Source organism: Brachyhypopomus gauderio, unplaced genomic scaffold (assembly GCF_052324685.1).
Source record: "Brachyhypopomus gauderio isolate BG-103 unplaced genomic scaffold, BGAUD_0.2 sc66, whole genome shotgun sequence".
Lineage (NCBI taxonomy): Eukaryota > Metazoa > Chordata > Actinopteri > Gymnotiformes > Hypopomidae > Brachyhypopomus > Brachyhypopomus gauderio.
The window spans coordinates 1,301,210-1,321,629 of NW_027506887.1; the positions used below are offsets into that span (position 1 = coordinate 1,301,210).

The 20,420-nt window shown below is 48.4% G+C and overlaps 1 protein-coding gene and 1 long non-coding RNA gene across 3 annotated transcripts in view; one reads left to right on the forward strand and one right to left on the reverse strand.

The window, feature by feature from the left end:
- Positions 1–20,420, reverse strand: part of slc25a26 (solute carrier family 25 member 26) — a 36,664-nt gene that overhangs the window by 2,022 nt on the left and 14,222 nt on the right. For both annotated transcript variants that reach the window (XR_013124963.1, XM_076989192.1), the window contains exons 6-9: positions 9,645–9,689; positions 6,531–6,600; positions 3,485–3,549; positions 1,877–1,950 (exon numbers count right to left, since the gene is read on the reverse strand). Coding sequence is in view for 1 of the 2 variants with exons in the window: in XM_076989192.1 (XP_076845307.1) it covers positions 1,877–1,950; positions 3,485–3,549; positions 6,531–6,600; positions 9,645–9,689 (254 nt within the window). In the remaining variant the exon portion in view is untranslated. The remainder of the gene's footprint in view (positions 1–1,876; positions 1,951–3,484; positions 3,550–6,530; positions 6,601–9,644; positions 9,690–20,420) is intronic.
- Positions 788–5,509, forward strand: LOC143490751 (uncharacterized). Its single transcript, XR_013124964.1, has 4 exons — positions 788–1,215; positions 1,613–1,699; positions 2,858–3,024; positions 4,004–5,509. It is a non-coding gene; the product is annotated as an uncharacterized LOC143490751 (long non-coding RNA).

Here is a 20,420-nt window from a genome sequence, read left to right on the forward strand (position 1 = left end):
AGAGCTGAACGTTTTGGCATGCTTCTGCTAGGATCATGTGTTTTAGAGAAATGGTGCTCATTCATGGTACGTGTGTGTGTGTGTGTGTGTGTGTGCGTGCGCGCACACTTACTACCAAGCAAGCATATCCTGGAACATATTAGCAAGGACATTTGTGCATGTGTGCGTGTGCGTGTGCCCACGCCATGTGGGTTGCCATTTAAATATACGCAATAACAGTAAAATGAACAACAATAAAGGCTTGATCTGAGTCATTTCAGATTCTTTCTTCAAACCCATAAGATGGAAACTGAATACTTTCCTCCAGTGATTGGCCTTTCATGAGCATGGGGGCATGGTTTCGAAGTTGTCCCAGTCGACAGCAAAAAGCCCCTCGGGTCAAATGCCACATTACTTCCTGCCGAGCCACCCTTGGAACCAGCAGTAACATGGTCATGTCATCATGCGGGAAGTTTGAGACCCATATATGGGTGTTGTATAATGTGTCAGCTCCATAACAGAGGGGTTAGAATGTCTTCTGCTTCAATTCCTGGACCCTCAGAAAAAGGGGAGGGGGGCTTTGCCCTTTTCGTCTGTTGGTGTGCTCCTTGCCACTACGCTGGGTGAGTCAGAGTGACAGGAAAGAATCTCCTTCTGACTTCCTGCACCTGTTCCCTGACTCATTGTGACATCACAGCCTTGGCAAGCAGGCTGGCGGCTCACGAGGTTTGCGTACCTAATTGGGACTCATATTAAAGATTTGGCATGCTATAAATAACATGCACTTCCTGGAGACCAGGACCGCAACGATCTCTCTCTGCTCGGGCCGAACTGAGCGGACCTGGAGAAAAATGGCACGGGCAATAACGACATGGACAAACGGAAGAAATCAAACCTTTGATTTAACTTCGAAGAATTTTCTTTTGGGGCTCCGAGCCAAGGCTTTACGGGGCACTCCGTTGGCATATGAGCACAATTAGCTCGGACATCACAGGGACAAGATGTTTTGTGACATTTATTGCATTCTATTCTAGGAAAACTATTTTTACGGTTCCAGCTATGTCATTTACAATGTCCTACTGCAACATGCACTCAAAGCAGCCAGGACAACCTCCAGAGGACACCCTCCAGAGGACACCCTCCAGAGGACAACCTCCAGAGGACACCCTGACGAAAGTGGGACCACGATTGGTGCACTCTTCTACCACGCCAGGGGCATATGGGCAACAGAACCAGGTGAAAGTCTTACAGCGGCGTGGCCCTCTGCGGTTCGGAGTGCGGTACAGAGCACGGTACGGAGCGTGCTTCGTAGCGGGCACTTTGGCTAGTGCGGTTAGGGGCTCTGCTGGTGGCACTGGGGGGTGGAGCTAAACATATGGAAGCAGTTTCTGGCTTCACTAGACTCCAATTGGGGCCATTACCATAATTGCAGCTTTGAAGGCAGGCACTTTGTAAGAGCAGCTGCAGAATAGCCCACATTATTAGTCTCAGAGTGTCTAGGCCTCCGTTCCTCTACTGTTTCTCCCTCCCTCTCTCATTCTCTCTCTCTCCTCTTTCAAAGTTTTCCCAAAAAGCATGTATATATATATATAACTATCAAGGGAAAGATTTTTGGAATTCTTTTATGTTGCAGCGCATGCTTCTGCCTTCTCTAAGAGGAGAAAAAAGAAGAGAAGGAGATCAAAGAAGTACCAAAGGTCACTGTTCTGAAGGGCCAAAGGTCAGTGTTGTGAAGGGTCAAAGGTCAGTGTTGTGAAGCAAAGCGCCTTTGCTGAGAGCAAAGCCATTAGGAGGATTTTCACATAACTACAAGAAAGAAAGGATGGATGGACAAATGGATGCGTCTCTGTAAGGCCTTTCCTTGTGCAGTGCTTGTGTATGCATAGTTTCTGCTCACCCAGACACACCGTGCCTCTTCCACACCTCATACAGCACCGGAGGGATATATCCACTGGCTGTAGTTGTGCCAACCTGAGGGAGGGAGATAGAGGGAGAGAGAGGGGATAGAGGGAGAGAAAACGTCTCTTTTGTTAGGCCAGGAGAGGGTAAACAGTGTAAAGGCTACGGCATTCTCATTTCCAAAACACTTCAGTCTGTCATAGACACAAAGATGTATGTTCCATCACTCATACATCACAGTGCAGATACGCTCCGCGTTTTACAGGTTCTGTCTGCTAAGATCAGAGCAGACTTATGTTTCACTCTAGCTACGTCTCATATGGATCATACGGAGACTGCTCACATCATCAGTCAGCCTGAGAAAACCTCAGCATGTGTTGGTACAGGTGTTCTCCAGGGATCAGCATCAGGTCCATCGTGTTCTTCAGAAATAAAAGTCCCACGATGTGTGATCTTAGTCTCGATCATCTAATAACCTGTTTCCACATTTCCTGCACCAACACTCCCTGCTCTGCTGATGAGTTGATCCAGGTGTGGGGTTAAACCCAGGGTCCCTGGGATCAAGTGGTGTGTGTGTGTGTGTGTGTGTGTGTGTGTGTGTGTGTGTGTGTGTGTGCCAGTATGTGTAATTCCACTACACGTACCAAACTTGCTTACACACACATGGAACTGAACATGGCAAAACCTATCTGGGTTATAGCTGTAGGATAGGTGGGAAGGAGTTTTTTTAATTTTTTATTTTTAGCATAGACGGTTGGGAATGTACTGGGGTTGCTTAGGCACTGGGATGCATCCAACATGTGTGTGGTATGACTTCTGATATTGACATCAGCTATGTGGAGACACAGTGTGGCTGTGCGTTCAGCCTTAGTGGCCCAGATGAGAGCAGAGTCTGGCTTGTGTGTCACCAGGGTCCCTACATGACCTTACGTCTCTCCCACTCACCCCCCACCCGTTTCTCCTCCTCTCTTTCTCTCAGTCTGTCTCTCACCCTCTCTTACTCTCTCTCTATCCCTCTTTCTCTCTGCCTCAGAGCATCTGTTCACGGTTTGTTTACACTGGAGACCTTTGTTTGCTAACCTTCTTCTCCATCTGTGAGACCTCAGCAGAAAGCAGACTTAAACAACGCTCCATATTCTCGCCTAGGTCAGCATCATTTTGACACTATACTCCCAGCTAACCCAACAATTTTCTGACACTATACACCCAGCTAACCCAACAATATTCTGACACTATACTCCCAGCTAACCCAACAATATTCTGAAACTATACACCCAGCTAACCCAACAATATTCTGAAACTATACACCCAGCTAACCCAACAATATTCTGACACTATACTCCCAGCTAACCCAACAATATTTTGAAACTATACACCCAGCTAACCCAACAATATTCTGACACTATACTCTGAAACTATACACCCAGCTAACCCAACATAAATAACAAAAATATTGACACTATACATTAGAAAATATTCTGGTACTCAGCCTATGCCAGTGTACACTGTGTACACTTTTCTCATCCAGCATTATTATACTCTATATTCATATACATACAGTATATTCACCAGTATTATTATTATTATTCTGACACTAAACTCTCACCTTAGCCAGCATTATTCTGGTCTTCGCCACATCCAGAGGAGTTGTGACGAATGCTGCTACTCCACCTAGAAAACACACACACACACACACAAATGCTTTTACTTATAAATATAGCCTACACATCTTCCGAGGTATAATACTGGTACATTCTGAAGAATCTACCCAGCAGATGGAAGGCAGATGTTCACAGACAGATGTTCTAAACTATTCTTCTTTTACACACTCGTCTTCACCATCAACAAACATCACACACACACACACACACACACACACACACACACACACACAGTTTTGCAGTGTAAATTTAGTTATGATTCACATACTGGCAAGTGTTGGGGTCCAGTATTTGTGACACACATGCACAAACACCCCCACTCACTCACCAGACACTTCACCAGACCTCACTCCAGGTCACCAACAGCACTTTCTCCTCTATGTGCCATGTCCATTTCTGCACACTCTCACACTCCCTCTTCTGTGCACTCTCCCTCCCTCTCCCCCTGACTCCCTCCCTCCCAGGTCTTCCTCAGCTCTATGCTGCAGCTGGTTCCTGGTGTTGTGGCCTCCCCCGAGTGCCCTGGGCCCATATCTTCTCAGCTCCCCCATCTCTCTTGTACCCATGTCTGGTCCAGCCTCTAACTCTGGGAAGTCTCCTGCTGTAGTGCTGTTACACCTGGCCACAGCCTCTCATAGCGCCAATGCCACCATTTTGCTGGATGTTTTGAAGTGTGCTTTTGGCATCCAAGGCACTGCACTGAATTGCTTTTCCTCAAACCTGAAAGCAGAGCGTTTTCTGTCGTTCCTCCACAGCATGTATTACACGTGTAACACCTCAAGGCTCTATCTCAGGACGTGTCCAGTTCTCCCTGTTCATGCTCTCAACTGGGTCCATCTTCTAGAAGTACAAAGTATCACACCACTGTTATGTAGATGATACGCAGGTGTAGCTCTGGGTAAGCCAAGTGACTCTCTGTACTCTCCCTGACTGCTTAAGAGACGTGAAGTGCTAGATGTCAAAACATGTTCTCCAACGTAACCAAGACAAGACAGACACTGTTATATTTGGGACTCAATTCAGTCAGAGATACTGTCTGGAACCAAGATCAGCTAATGCAAAATCATTGGAAAATATTATTTTCAATAATTATTTTAAATTTGAACAATATGCCTGTGAGAATTTCAATTCAAATATAGAACACTTTCCAGGTCCTTAAAATAAGGATGTGTTTATCATGCCCTCATCTCCTCTCGCAGAGACATCTACAATCCTCTCTACTAGGCCTGTGTTGAAAAAATCGATTTTCCGATTCAGAATCGATTCGCATATGATGATCTGATAATCGATTCGTACGTCCAAAGATCGATTTTTTTGTGAACTTTTACCCCCGCCTCGTCACTGAATTCACGCAGGCGTGCTCGGTCTAACTAACTGTAAAACAACATGGCGTCGGACAGTGACGGTAACGACGATAGTCAAATCGGCAATCTAAAAGCAGAAGGACAGTTTATCCAGTGTCAGTGACTATTTACATTTAGTCCATATCACTGACAGTTTACCCAGTGTTTTTACAGTTTAAAAAAGTTTAAAATGTTCTTGTAACGTTGGGCGCAAGGCGATGGACGAGACAGAATCCTTTGCAGTTTCCAAATCATTACGTTTATTACATTTACCGAAGCGCAGACAGCGCACATAAAACACGTTTACATAGAACATGTGTGACTCAAACAACGACGAGCACAGGACGCTGCGCGAACGCACATTAAATGGACAAACCACACAAACCCCATGTGACGAGACGAGCCACAGGTGAGGATTATCACAAGATGCACCCGCACCCACGGAGATCTACAGACACAGACGAGTAGACGCAGACAACGTTAACACAAGCCCAACAGGGAGGGGTCGGGGACCGTAACATGACAGTTCTGTTATTATATTCTCACTTTAAAGAAAAATACACATTTACATTTTATACTTTCAGTTTATTAAGTGTGAGCACTTTTAAAATAAAAATGCATTTGGTAGCAACAGCTTTTGGGTGACTTCTTAATTATTTCAATCATAATAATAATGCACTGGTTAGTGTCCCAGTAGGAGTCCACTGTTGCAGATATAGACACCTCAAAGATGTCCTCTGTTTATTGTCCTGGATTACCTTTCTTGAAGGTAGATTTATGATTACCCTTTTCACCAGTCTTCCAGCCATCAGTAACTACCAACTACCAGTAACTATTTGCTGATTAATATTATTGATATAATACTAGTTTTAACATGTTGCTTCTGTACATAGACAGTAAACAGCTCAAATAAATACATTTTTAATAACACTAAACCCCGAATTGGATCGAATCGGATCGAATCGATTAAATCGGATTAAATCGAAATAAATCGATTCTTAATCTTCAGAATCGGAATCGGATCGATTCTTGGAATTTGAATCGATACCCAGCCCTACTCTCTACCAAGGAGCCCCTCATTCAAGATTGACACCTTAGTGCAGCTGTGGGGTTCCTAACAGGCATTACCCCTGTTCTCACATTCTTGCACTGCAAACATTCTTACTCAGGGTTCCAAGCCGCATCTGTGATCCCATCAGCTTCCATTCCATCCCTTAAGCCCTACGATCTGCTAATCAGATGTTTTTAGATGTTTCACGTTCTACGTCGAGGCCAGAAGGTGACCAGGAGTTCTCTGTGGCTGCACAAAACCTTTGAAACAGCCATTCATCATCAAATCATCCCCCACAAAAGACGTTTTAAGTCAAATGTAAAAACCTTGTCTCAGCAATCTGAGTGCCTTCAAAGATCAGTCGGCTGGTCTGCCTTTGTTCTTTCTGTCCTGTCAGCAAATGTTTTTGTATTTTTTTTGTTGTTTCTAATTTCGATTAACATCACTTCATGGCTGATCTCACCTGTGAGGAATTCACATGGTTGAAATGTACATGATCCTGACTTTGGCATAGCAACTTCTCCTTCCATCTCTCTTCCCTCCTCCCTCTCTCCCTCCCTCCCTCTCCAAGATGAGGATGAGGCTAATCCCACACACCTGCAACAGCTCCACACACTGCGGCCTGCCAAGAGTCCAGCTGCCCCCCCTGCTTTCTCCTCCACAGAGTCTACACAGAGAGGGAGAGAGAGGGAGAGAGAGGGGGGGAGAGAGAGAGAGGGAGAGAGGGAGAGAGAGAGAGAGAGAGAGAGAGGGAGGGAGAGGGAGGGAGAGGGAGGAAGAGATGGGGGGGGGGGGGAGAAAATTGGGAATTACTCTAGTTAACAGACATGAAAAAAAACACAAAGAACTCAATGCTCCAGGGCTCATTCACACGATGGGAACCAGAGACAGGAACCATCTTTATGTCCAGAGTGCTGCAGTCAGCTCCTTATTTTCCCAGGGAGGACGGAGAGAGAAAGACATACGCAGACAAAGAAGAGAGGGAATGAGATAGCAGGAAAACAAAAACAAAATGGCATCAACAAAAAGAGAAAGGCAGAGGTGGAAAGAGAAGGAGAGAGGGAGAGAGAGGGAGCTCCACAGAGAGATGAGACTGGCTAGTGGAAAGTCTAGACAGGGTAGTGGACAGTCTAGGTGTGTGCTTGTGTATACTTTTTTATATGGCGCATTGCATGGCAAGTAAGAAAGATCTTCCATAACCCTAACCTGGTGTGGCCAGGATGATGGTGAAGCCGGATGCAGTGAGACTTTAGTCCCACCTGAAGCCCAACCCCTACTCCACCACACCTGAAGCCCAACCCCTACTCCACCACACCTGAAGCCCAACACCTACTCCACCACACCTGAAGCCCAATCCCCACTCCACCACACCTGAAGCCCAATCCCCACTCCACCACACCTGAAGCCCAACCCCTACTCCACCACACCTGAAGCCCAACACCTACTCCACCACACCTGAAGCCCAACCCCTACTCCACCACACCTGAAGCCCAACCCCTACTCCACCACACCTGAAGCCCAACCCCTACTCCACCACACCTGAAGCCCAACCCCTACTCCACCACACCTGAAGCCCAACCCCTACTCCACCACACCTGAAGCCCAACCCCTACTCCACCACACCTGAAGCCCAACCCCTACTCCACCACACCTGAAGCCCAACCCCTACCCCACCACACCTGAAGCCCAACCCCTACTCCACCACACCTGAAGCCCAACCCCTACTCCACCACACCTGAAGCCCAACCCCTACTCCACCACACCTGAAGCCCAACCCCTACTCCACCACACCTGAAGCCCAACCCCCACTCCACCACACCTGAAGCCCAACCCCTACTCCACCACACCTGAAGCCCAACCCCTACTCCACCACACCTGAAGCCCAACCCCTACTCCACCACACCTGAAGCCCAACCCCCACTCCACCACACCTGAAGCCCAACCCCCACTCCACCACACCTGAAGCCCAACCCCCACTCCACCACACCTGAAGCCCAACCCCTACTCCACCACACCTGAAGCCCAACCCCTACTCCACCACACCTGAAGCCCAACCCCTACTCCACCACACCTGAAGCCCAACCCCCACTCCACCACACCTGAAGCCCAACCCCTACTCCACCACACCTGAAGCCCAACCCCCACTCCACCACACCTGAAGCCCAACCCCTACTCCACCACACCTGAAGCCCAACCCCCACTCCACCACACCTGAAGCCCAACCCCTACTCCACCACACCTGAAGCCCAACCCCTACTCCACCACACCTGAAGCCCAACCCCTACTCCACCACACCTGAAGCCCAACCCCTACTCCACCACACCTGAAGCCCAACCCCTACTCCACCACACCTGAAGCCCAACCCCCACTCCACCACACCTGAAGCCCAACCCCTACTCCACCACACCTGAAGCCCAACCCCTACTCCACCACACCTGAAGCCCAACCCCTACTCCACCACACCTGAAGCCCAACCCCCACTCCACCACACCTGAAGCCCAACCCCCACTCCACCACACCTGAAGCCCAACCCCCACTCCACCACACCTGAAGCCCAACCCCTACTCCACCACACCTGAAGCCCAACCCCCACTCCACCACACCTGAAGCCCAACCCCCACTCCGAGGCCCAACCCCAGCTTCATGGGTCGAAACCCACCACCATGGGTTTTTGGGAAATCTTCAAAGTGGTGAGGACAACAAAATGAGCTCACACACATGCACGCGTGCTCACACACACGAGAGAGAAAGAGAGAAGAGAGAGAGAGAGAGAGAGAGAGAGAGAGAGAGAGAGAGAGAGAGAGAGAGAGAGAGAGAGAGAGAGAACCAAGACTAATATCAGAATAATGCAGATTAAGGTGAGTTTAGTGTCATAGAGAGAGAGAGAGAGAGAGAGAGAGAGAGAGAGAGAGAGAGAGAGAGAGAGAGAGAGAGAGAGAGAGAGAGAGCCAACAAGACTCTAATATCAGAGACCCGAATAATGCAGACTAAGGTGAGAGTTTAGTGTCAGATGTACCCAGGTGGCTGGGAGAGGATGAGGAAATGTCTTTGAAGATTTGTCAAAGGAAGACCAGAGAATGATGCGTCTGATTCCATCAGAGGGTGAAAACTCAACCCTCACCTCTCAGTGTCATCTTTGAAAGCTGGGTGTTTAAAAACAGTGAACCCACTTTAGTGCTGTCACTAGCATCTGGTAATCACTGTTTCAACTTTAGATCTCATAATGAATAATGATGATTTGTTAGCTGTAAAGTCCGAGCCTCCTATTTGCTCTTCTCCTTCTCTCTCTCCACCAGGCCAAAGGCGCTAACGGAATCTTCTGCTCTCGCTCCGGAGACGTGATGTCATCGCCCCAAAAGTTGGCTTTTCAAAGAAAAACGACGTCACCGCGGCCAGGACCAGACGGCAGAGGCGCACGCGAGACCGAGGGTCATGGTGCAAAGCACTCGAGGCGAGATATGAGCCCATTTAACTCCAGCCGGGCCCGCCACCACCGCGGGGCTGCCATCCGCCGACGGGCCCCAGCAAAGAGAAATGGCCCTCTGAGCCGTAAATGTGTCCAATTAGGAATAGGCAGTTATTTCTCTTTAGTACAGTGCCATTATGGGAACCAATTAAACTAGAAAGGGGTCAACATTAAAAGAGTAAGTGAGAGAGACAGACAGAAGAAAGGAACAGAAGGAAGATGGATCAATGGGAAGAGACACATACCTTTAAATACTCCCAGAGAGGAAACTGCACCAGCGAGAACGGGATCTGAAACAGAAGTCAGAGTTGCCTCCATTAGTGTCTCACAGTGTCATAAACCACTTCAGAAATACAGCACGGCAGTGACAGTCAATGTTAATTAATCCACTGGAAGCATTCAAACACAGGATTCAAACACAGGACTCAAACACAGGACTCAAACACAGGATTCAAACACATGACTCTGAATCTTAAGGGAAACCCACGCAGTCTAGAGTCAAGTCTTCCCAACAGGTTCAGTCCTATTGGACAACAGGTATTTAGAAGGCCTTCTATAAAGCCGTGCTGCAAACAGGACCCAAACGTGTCGACGCAAGGACGGGGGGGGGGATTTGTGGCAAAGTGTCCAAACGTTGGAGCTGGACATTTATCTATGGTGTCAAGTGTATTTAAGATAGCTGTCCAAATAGTTGTGAGGGAGGGAGAGAAGACAAATGGAGAGATGGTCATGAATAAGGGAACAACCTGCACTCTTTAGACAAAAGAGCTGGGTATGAGACAGAGAGAGAGAGAGATCTGATCCTTGTGGAAGCCCACACTACACACTCCACACCTGCCTCTCCAACTACTTCTGTAAGACCAGCCAAATACCTGCCCCAAAGTTCCAAATACCTGCCCCAAAGTTCCAAATACCCCTCAAAGACCCAAATACCTGCCCCAAAGATCCAAATACCTGCCCCAAAGTTCCAAATACCCCTCAAAGACCCAAATACATGCCCCAAAGACCCAAATACCCCTCAAAAGAGACTTCAGAATAACACAGCGGACAGACAGACTGGCATGAATCTAATTGTGAACGTGCCAGACTATGTCAAGTGTGTCTATGACATGCCCCCCCACCCAACCCCACACACACACACACACACACACACACACACACACACACACACACACAGCTTTTCCTGTTCTTATTTTCTTAACCAGTAATGTGTAGACAGGCTGCCAAACCCGAGGTGTGTGTGCGTGTATAAGTGTCACCTGCTGAGGTTGGGTGGGAGGACCTGAAACCTTCTCAAACCTGGAGAAGCCAAAAGAGCTGAATCTGATTTATGAATCCAGCAGACATCCGAGCCCCCTCTCTGCACGCATGCACGCACGCACGCACGCACGCACGCATGCACGCACAAACAAGTTTACATAGATGAACGCACACAAGCAAACATATACACACACAGCATAAGTGCATGAGCACCTCAACACCATACACACATGTATTCTGAGAGGCATAAACAAGAGCTGTGTGTGCGCGTGTGCGCACGTGCATGTTTGTGTGTACGTGTGTGTGTTTAACAGCAGCTAGAGTAAGTGAGGAAGGGCACGGCTACGTGCTGTGTACCGAATAACTGTACATTTGATGTCTGTAGTATGAATATCTAGGGTCAAATTAACAACATCAAAACACCTTATCTCTCTCCCTCTCTCTCTCTCTCTCTCTCTCTCTCTCTCACACACACACACACACACACACACACACACACACACACACACACACACACACACACAAACCAACAGAGTGCTGAAAGTTGTTTTAATAATCTCATGCACATAAGTTTTATCCGGCAACAGTGTTTCTAGAGGAATTTTATAATAGTCAGTGCTCTCTGCTGAAACTTTCTCTCTTTCACACACACCCACACACCCACCCACACGCACGCACGCACACACGCGCACGCACACACGCACACGCGCACGCGCACACGCACACGCACACACGCACACACGCACACACGCACACACGCACACACGCACACACGCACACACGCACACACACACGCACACACACCACTTATTCATTAACACATCCATTTAATTTGAGCGCCCTGCGAGGAACAGAGGTGAGTGCAGGGAACATCTAATAAATGAACTGCATTAATCACAACCTGATGTGCTTCACTAATTATAGATGCTAAAAGGGTTCAATTAATGATCAGTTGTATAGCCCTGCTATGTGTGTCTGACAGAGTGGCTGAGAGGGAGAGAGAAGAGGATAGAGAGAGAGAGAAGAGGATAGAGAGAGAGAGGCTGGAGAGGGACAGAGAGCCTGCAAAGGGGGTTGACAGTGACATTGTTATAGAGTACGACTGTCAGGTAGTTTATCATTGGGAGATAAGAATGACCCTGTCCTGCCCCTGTCGGCCTGCAGAGAGTGTGCGTGTGTAATAACGGTCACTGATCAGCATGTTGGTATTCCACAGGTTCCTGTCCTGTCACAAGCCTTTAACTACTTGTGTGGCATCTGGACAAACAGACGTCAAAATGACCTTCAGCCCAGGCTGACTGTAGGGACGGGCTGACTGAAATTTAACAAATGACTTTAATAGGTCAAAGTGCCCTGCTTGTATACGGATGGGGAGACCCACAGAGAGGTACGTTTCTGTTTTTTCGATATACAGACTAAGCTCATTGGTTTAATGTCTTTTTTTCAAATCTAAAATTCAACATTAACCTGCCAGAAGGGAAAAAGGCTTTACAAAACTGAACTGTTACACACCACTGTTACTGAACTGAACACACCAGACAAACAGAGAACCTTGTGGTAGTGGCTCAGTTACTGAACACACCAGACGAACGCACAACCCTGTGGTAGTGACTCAGTTACTGAACACACCAGACAAACACACAACCCTGTGGTAGTCACTCAGTTACTGAACACACCAGATGAACACACAGCCCTGTGGTAGTCACTCAGTTACTGAACACACCAGATGAACACACAACCCTGTGGTAGTCACTCAGTTACTGAACACACCAGACAAACACGCAACCCTGTGGTAGTGACTCAGTTACTGAACACACCAGACAAACACACAACCCTGTGGTAGTGACTCAGTTACTGAACACACCAGACGAACGCACAACCCTGTGGTAGTGACTCAGTTACTGAACACACCAGACGAACGCACAACCCTGTGGTAGTGACTCAGTTACTGAACACACCAGACAAACACACAACCCTGTGGTAGTGACTCAGTTACTGAACACACCAGACGAACGCACAACCCTGTGGTAGTGACTCAGTTACTGAACACACCAGACAAACACACAACCCTGTGGTAGTGACTCAGTTACTGAACACACCAGACAAACACACAACCCTGTGATAGTGACTCAGTTACTGAAAAAACCAGATGAACACACAACCCTGTGGTAGTCACTCAGTTACTGAACTGAACACACTAGATGAACAGAGAGCCCTGTAGCTCTGGAAGGTCTGAACATTTTAAATGTCAATACCAAACAACAGAAATTTTTAGAATTCTAGGTTAGGCCCCTTGAGCAGATGTCTGGAGATATAGTGGACTCCCCCGCACACGCGCACACACACACACACACACACACACACACACACACACACACACACACACACACACACACACACACACACACACACACACACACACCCTGTTTAACAGCTGTGGAGTTTTATAGCCAAAATTCATACAAAAGAGTCTCTCTTCACAATAACAGAGAACTGATCTGAAAGAGAGAAATAGAGAAAAACCTAGAGGAAAAACTCAGAGGGAGCAACAGTAGAGTGTGTGTGGGGGGGGGGGGGGGGCAGTGGGGTGTGTGTGTGTGTGTGGGGGGGGGCCTCCTCAACCTGAAGAGCTGTCTAAAGACCATGGGCCACTAGCACACCACCTGCAGAACATTGATGACTCTGCACTTCTGGAAAGAGAGAAAGGGAAGGAGGACAAAAAAGAGAGAGAGAGAGGGAGGGGAGAGAGAGGGAGAGAGAGAGAGAGAGAGAGAGAGAGAGAGAGAGAGAGATGCTGCATGCTGGTCTCTGCTAGCTTGTACTCCACTACCCCACTGGTGTCCAGAGAGAGGAGCTGCTGTGGAGAGACCTGGTGCTCCTGAAACATGCTCACAGTCCAAGTCACTTTGACCGAAGTGTCAGACAGTCTTAACTGGAGGCAACCAAGCTGCTGGGTGAGAGACTTCAACTGGGGAGTTGTTTCTGTGTTTACAAACAATAATAACTAAACACATGAATGGAAATAAATAAATGAGTTAAGGGGAGAGCAGAAAATGAGAGAGCCAGAAAGGACAGAGAGAGGGGAACAGGAAACAGGTGTGAGTCAGACGGCAAAACCATCAGCTGAGACCTGCACAGAATCAGCGTGTGTGTGTGTGTGTGTGTGTGTGTGTGTGTGTGTGTTCTCTCTTCAGTTGGAGCTCATGGATACAGAGCTCACGCAGAGGAGACGAAAGACGGTGTACAGGCTGCGTCTCTGAGGGGCAGGCAGGCGGGTTCTGGATCAGGGTTCTGGATCAGGGTTCGCCCAGAGAGAGAACCGCCATGTCAACTGCATTTAAATACGCAGTGTCGCTCTCTACCCCTCTCTCTCTCTTTCGCACGCACGCACGCACGCACGCACGCACGCACGCACGCAGAGCAGTCATACTGAATCAATCACTGGCATGCTTAAGTTCATTCTGCCAAGCCTCCCGGTGACAGCTGCTTCATATGGGATGAAGAATGGAGTTAATTAAGAAAGCACAAATGAATAAATCACAAAAAGGGCAGAGAGAGAGAGAGACAGAGAGAGAGAGAGAGAGAGAGAGAGAGAGAGAGAGAGAGAGAGAGAGAGAGAGAGAGATTATTATGCAAAGTGATGCGTCTCAGTCAAACAAGTCACACAAACCAGTTTGTCTTGCGGGTGATTTACGGGACTCTTCACAGGTGTGGGTTAGGTGCTTCTCGTCCATGTGCCCATACACTGTTTGTAAAGTTATGACGGCTCTTCAGAGGTGGAGAGTCATGTGTGGAGTAACGCTCAGTGGTCTGTAGTTAGAAGGCCAGGACTGTCCGACCACTGCCTGCTGCGACCTGCACAGTGGCGGTGTGTCTCCGCAGGACCTTGTGTTTCTCCACAGCGAGTGCGATCAGAATACACAGCGGACACGATATTTAGCGCAGGCAACGATATTAGCGCATTGATCCAGCAGCGGTGTTACACGACTACACGATATTAAACAGACTAACGCAGCGGTGAGGAGCTCCAGTGACTCACACAGGAGAGCACACACAAGCACTGAGAGGAAGAGGAAGGAAAGACACTCACGCACACAGAGAGGCTGTCAAATGTTATGGGTGACATGTGGAGATATGTCCACATATCTCTGAAGTGAGAAAAACCTATGCTTTGTATTGACAACAGAATATACACGCACGCACACGCACACGCGCGCACACACACACAGGCTTCCCTGGACAGCTCACTCATTTCCCAATCAAAGTGGAACCTGCCAGCCTGTCAAGTGAGATGGATGGAGTTTTCTAACATATTCAATATAAATTTGACGAGTGTAAGTATGCAGGCGTGCAATTTGAAAAAGACGGGAGTAGAAAACAGCAGAGTATACAGTGTGTGAGTGTGTGTGTGTGTGTGTTAGTCCATGGTGTACTTGTGAACGCACGTGCTGAAGAATTCCACCTGACAGCCTTATGTGTGTGTGTGCACACTAAGTACAAAGTGTGTTTAAACAAGCCAAACCTAGCCTGGAGTTCCGGAATGCTTTGACTAGCCAATTGCAACTCACCAATCTACTGTTCCCATCAGCCCACTCTACAGCAAAAATACTCCAAACAGATTAAGACTTGCTCAAACAGACAGACAGACAGACAGGGAGAGAGAATGATAGAGAGACAGAGAGAGAGAGAGAAGCATGGATGGGGAAACAGTCTGTTTGGAATCAGCACACTGGCAAACATTCAAGAGTGCAATTCCATCTGCATGAGTGAAATGCTTCCCAGAACCATCCCATAATATTTACCCGGGGGGAGGGGGGGTTCCTGGCTGAGGAAGCTGATCCAATGCACCCCCACCAAACAACCTAACAGGGCTGCCTCACACACCCCACCACACACCTCCCCTTACAGACTCCAGCCCACTCACCCCACCCTACATACTCCACCCCACCCTACATACTCCACCCCAGTCTCCACCCCACCTTACATACTCCACCCCAGTCACCACCCCACCCTACATACTCCACCCCACCCTACATACTCCACCCCAGTCTCCACCCCACCTTACATACTCCACCCCAGTCTCCACCCCACCTTACATACTCCACCCCAGTCTCCACCCCACCTTACATACTCCACCCCAGTCTCCACCCCACCCTACATACTCCAACCCAGTCACCACCCCACCCTACATACTCCACCCCAGTCACCACCCCACCCTACATACTCCACCCCAGTCACCACCCCACCCTACATACTCCACCCCACCCTACATACTCCACCCCAGTCTCCACCCCACCTTACATACTCCACCCCAGTCTCCACCCCACCCTACATACTCCAACCCAGTCACCACCCCACCCTACATACTCCACCCCAGTCACCACCCCACCCTACATACTCCACCCCACCCTACATACTCCACCCCAGTCTCCACCCCACCCTACATACTCCAACCCAGTCACCACCCCACCCTACATACTCCACCCCAGTCTCCACCCCACCTTACATACTCCACGCCACATCCCACAGACTCCACCCTACATGCCGCACTCACCTGCATGTGACCACAAAGTGGACCACAAGGTGGACAGGGGTGGAGAAGGCAGGAGAGGTTCAGATTAAAATGCTGATTCTGATTAAGGTATAAGATAGAACAGGTGGCAGGCATGTCCCTCTGGTGTGTGTGTCGTGCTACTGTCCCTGTGCAAAGCCCAGTTAAAGCCCAGTTAAAGCCCAGCTGAGCTTCAGAATTTTGTGAATCCAGGTGTCTCCACTTATCAGCTGAGAACAAAATAGAGAAAATGGAGACTGAGGTTTTGTACAATTAAAACCAAACAAAATATAAGAACTCCTGTCCTGGTCATGTCTGTGCAAGAACCCTGACATCAGAGCAGCACACCAAACAACCAATCACAGGACTGCTGCTTCCCAGCATGCAAAGCTTATTGCTTTCGACTCAATGCGATATAGCTACCAGGTGACCAGGGCCACCGGTCGTTGGCCATGACCAACCGGTCAAGTAAGACTGGGAGGGGCTGGTCACTGACCTTCAGGTGGTGGTGGATAGGACGGACAGACGGTACAGATCAAGCGAAGACCACCAGTGATATTTGAAATGATTCCTTCCCTGGACCACAGAACAGGACACAGTGCTCACAGCACTCTTCAGAGGCCTCGGGGAGTTTAATGTCCATTTTATTTATTTATTTTTGCCAAGATATAGATAGAGCTACAAATATAGACTGATACTAGCTGGGTCACCCAATGGAGGATCCCTTTAGTGTTTTGGCCCTCCCAAGGTTTCAGCCTAATCCCAGACTGAGGAGATTTTGCTCGCCACCGTCACCCCTGGCTTGATCATTAGGGATGTGGACCCATGCGCTTGTAAAACTGCTTTGTGACAACATGTGCTGTAAAAAGTGCTGTATAAATAAAATTGACTTGACTTACACACACACACACACACACACACACACACACACACACACACACACACACACACACACACACAGTGAGAGAAATAAACCACACTGCAGTGTTAGGCAGAGAGGTTTGCCCTGTAATTAGAGGTTAACCTCACACTTAATTTACAAGGTTGCGCACACACACGCGCGCTCTCTCTCTCTCTCTCACTACAGCCCCCTCCACCTCTCACTACAACAATCTTCCCAGCAACCTCATCACTACACACTTTTTCCTACCTCTCCTCCTCATTTCTCTCTTCCTCTCTTCAGAGTTTTTCAGACACTGCACAGTGCTACAGCTACAGTGACTCCCTGAATCTGTTAGGCTGATGTGTGTGTGTGTGTGTGTGTGTGTGTGTGTGTGTGTGTGTGTGTGTGTGTGTGTGTGTGTGTGATGCAGTGATTCTGTGCGACCGGATCCTGATCCCAGAATGCCTCTGTGCACCTCCTGCGGAGTGTGTGCTCTTGTACAACAGCATTTGAGACTCAGTACATGTACAACCAGGTCAACACAATACATTAAAAACAATGTGGAAAACATTAACAGATGTGAAAGTTGGATTAAATTCTGTTTGTATGTCTGTGTGTGTGTGTGTGTGTGTGTGTGTGTGTGTGTGTGTGTGTGTGTGTGTGTAGCACAGGGATGCTGGATCTGTTCCAGATCCATGAGATTCCTGTTCAGCTCCCACCCCCCCACCCCAAACTCACTTCTCCCTCTCTTAATGCTCTTATTGAAAACACATGTGGGGGTAAGAAGATGCTCAAGCTGCTTTTCTGCTCAAATTACCCCAATTGGGCAGAAAATTGGGGTAAGAGAAGGAACCCCTGAGAGTTTGAGAGAGAGAGATATGCTAATTCTTCAGGTCTCCTCTGAGAGCAGAGCACATGAGGAAGCCCACCCTCACTCCTTAACCCCACCCCAATCCCTATACTCCACCCCCTAACCCCTATACCCCACCCCCTAACCCCTATACCCCACCCCCTAACCCCTATACTCCACCCCCTAACCCCTATACTCCACCCCCTAACCCCTATACCCCATCCCCTAACCCCTATACCCCATCCCCTAACCCCTATACTCCACCCCCTAACCCCTATACTCCATCCCCTAACCCCTATACTCCATCCCCTAACCTCTATATCCCATCCCCTAACCTCTATACTCCACGCCCTAATCTCTACACTCCACCCCCTAACCCCTAAACTCCACCCCCAACCTCTACACCTGATCCCCTTTCCACTATACTCTACCCCCTAACCTCTACACCCCATCCCCTAAACCCTGTACTACACCCACTCCCTATCCCAATATCACATCCTCTAATCCTCTAGGTCAGGGGTCGGCAACCTATGGGACGCCTGCCACCGTTGGCACACTGAGGCATAATCACTGGCACGCGCCACGCTGGACCAGCATCAGCAAAAAAACTAATAATAAAAAATCTCAGACAGAGAGCACGATCCTCCAATCGAAATCGTTCCTCAACGCTCTGCACTCAGCTGCTGCCACAAACCCATGTTTAAATTTGTTTAAATTACCGTAACGGCCGCACTGCGCTGTGTGTGATGTAATCCCTGAGCCGTGTCAAGGCTGGATTATTTATTATCGATTATACTTACGCGAGTGACTGTAGCGTGTGACTCCGCACACCTCGCACGCGTTCTCCAAAACAATATGTGGTAGTATAAAGAAACACCCCTCAAAAACAAGGGAAAGAACATTTACCTGACGAAAATTAATGTTGCATTGTGTTCCAGGTTTGAAAAGTGCTGGAATTTAGGCTAAAGTGTAGGCAGCCCTGTTCGGAATGTAGACAGCGTGACTGTCAGTACGCAACATGCAACACCCCCCCCCGGCTCCAATTTTATTTGTTGATAGTGGCACACTCATTGACTACACATGTTAAAGTTAGCACTCCATGTCTCAAAGGTTGCCGACCCCTGCTTGCCGACTCAAAGGTCACCAAACTCCCTAACCCTTATACCCCATCACCAAACTCCCTAACCCCTATACCCTACCACCAAACTCCCTAACTCCTGTACCCCATCACGAAACTCCCTAACCCCTATACCCCATCACCAAACTCCCTAACCCCTATACCCCATCACCAAACTCTCTAACCCTTATACCCCATCACCAAACTCTCTAGCCCTTATACCCCATCACCAAACTCCCTAACCCTTATACCCCATCACCAAACTCCCTAACCCTTATACCCCATCACCAAACTCCCTAACCCTTATACCCCATCACCAAACTCTCTAACCCTTATACCCCATCACCAAACTCCCTAACCCTTATACCCCATCACCAAACTCCCTAACCCTTATACCCCATCACCAAACTCCCTAACCCCTATACCCCATCACCAAACTCCCTAACCCGTATACCCCATCACCAAACTCCCTAACCCCTATACCCCATCCCCAAGTCTGTGCAATCCAAGCAGAGCAGAAACATGAGGAAAAATAAGCAAACAATTAAACAACGAATCTCCTGCTCAGCTGGCCAGAGTGCTCAGGTGATCATACGTGTGGCCTCTCGCGTGCTGGCCGGGTAGGGTCAGGTCCGGTAGGATCGGTTCACGCCTTCAGGTGGTGCAGGAACAACTATCAGCACACGCCGCGGTGCCTCTGGTCCTGAGGGAGCAGCCAGTCTGGGCTGAGAGCTGGTCTTCACTTGTAGGCCACGTGCAGTCGCTGCTCGGGCTGGGAGTCACGGAAAGGCAAACACAGTGGAACTAAACTGAACCCCAATCAGCCACAGCCATGACGCAGGCTTCATCAGCGCCATAGGGATGAGTCAGAGCTGCACCCTCCTGACCCAGACGCCTCTCAAACTTTCCTTCTGGACGCGGATTTAATCCTGTGACTGATCTGGGACCAGTGTTGTAATTTGTTGCACTATGGCTCAGACAGTAGATCAGAATTAAAAGAAGTAAACTTTGCTGGCAGTCACTGCTATGTGGGTCATATGATAATTAAAAAACTGTAGGTGTAAAATGATTGGAGTCAGACAAAAGCCAATTAAAAAGCAGCAGATAAATTAGTTTGCAATCAGAAGCAATAAGCAATGTGGAGATTGAGAATATCAGAATCAAGCCGTTTAGATGGGGTATGTATGCTTGCAGGCCATGAAAAAGGCCCATGCAAGTGTATAGGTGTGTGTGTGTGTGTGTGTGTGTGTGTGTGTGTATAAAACATATGGGTGAGTGTTTGGCTGTTTTCAGAGTGAGCTCAGAACTAACCCCCTGATCGTCTACAGAACACCATCAGACCTGCCAAAGCTAGTCCCTG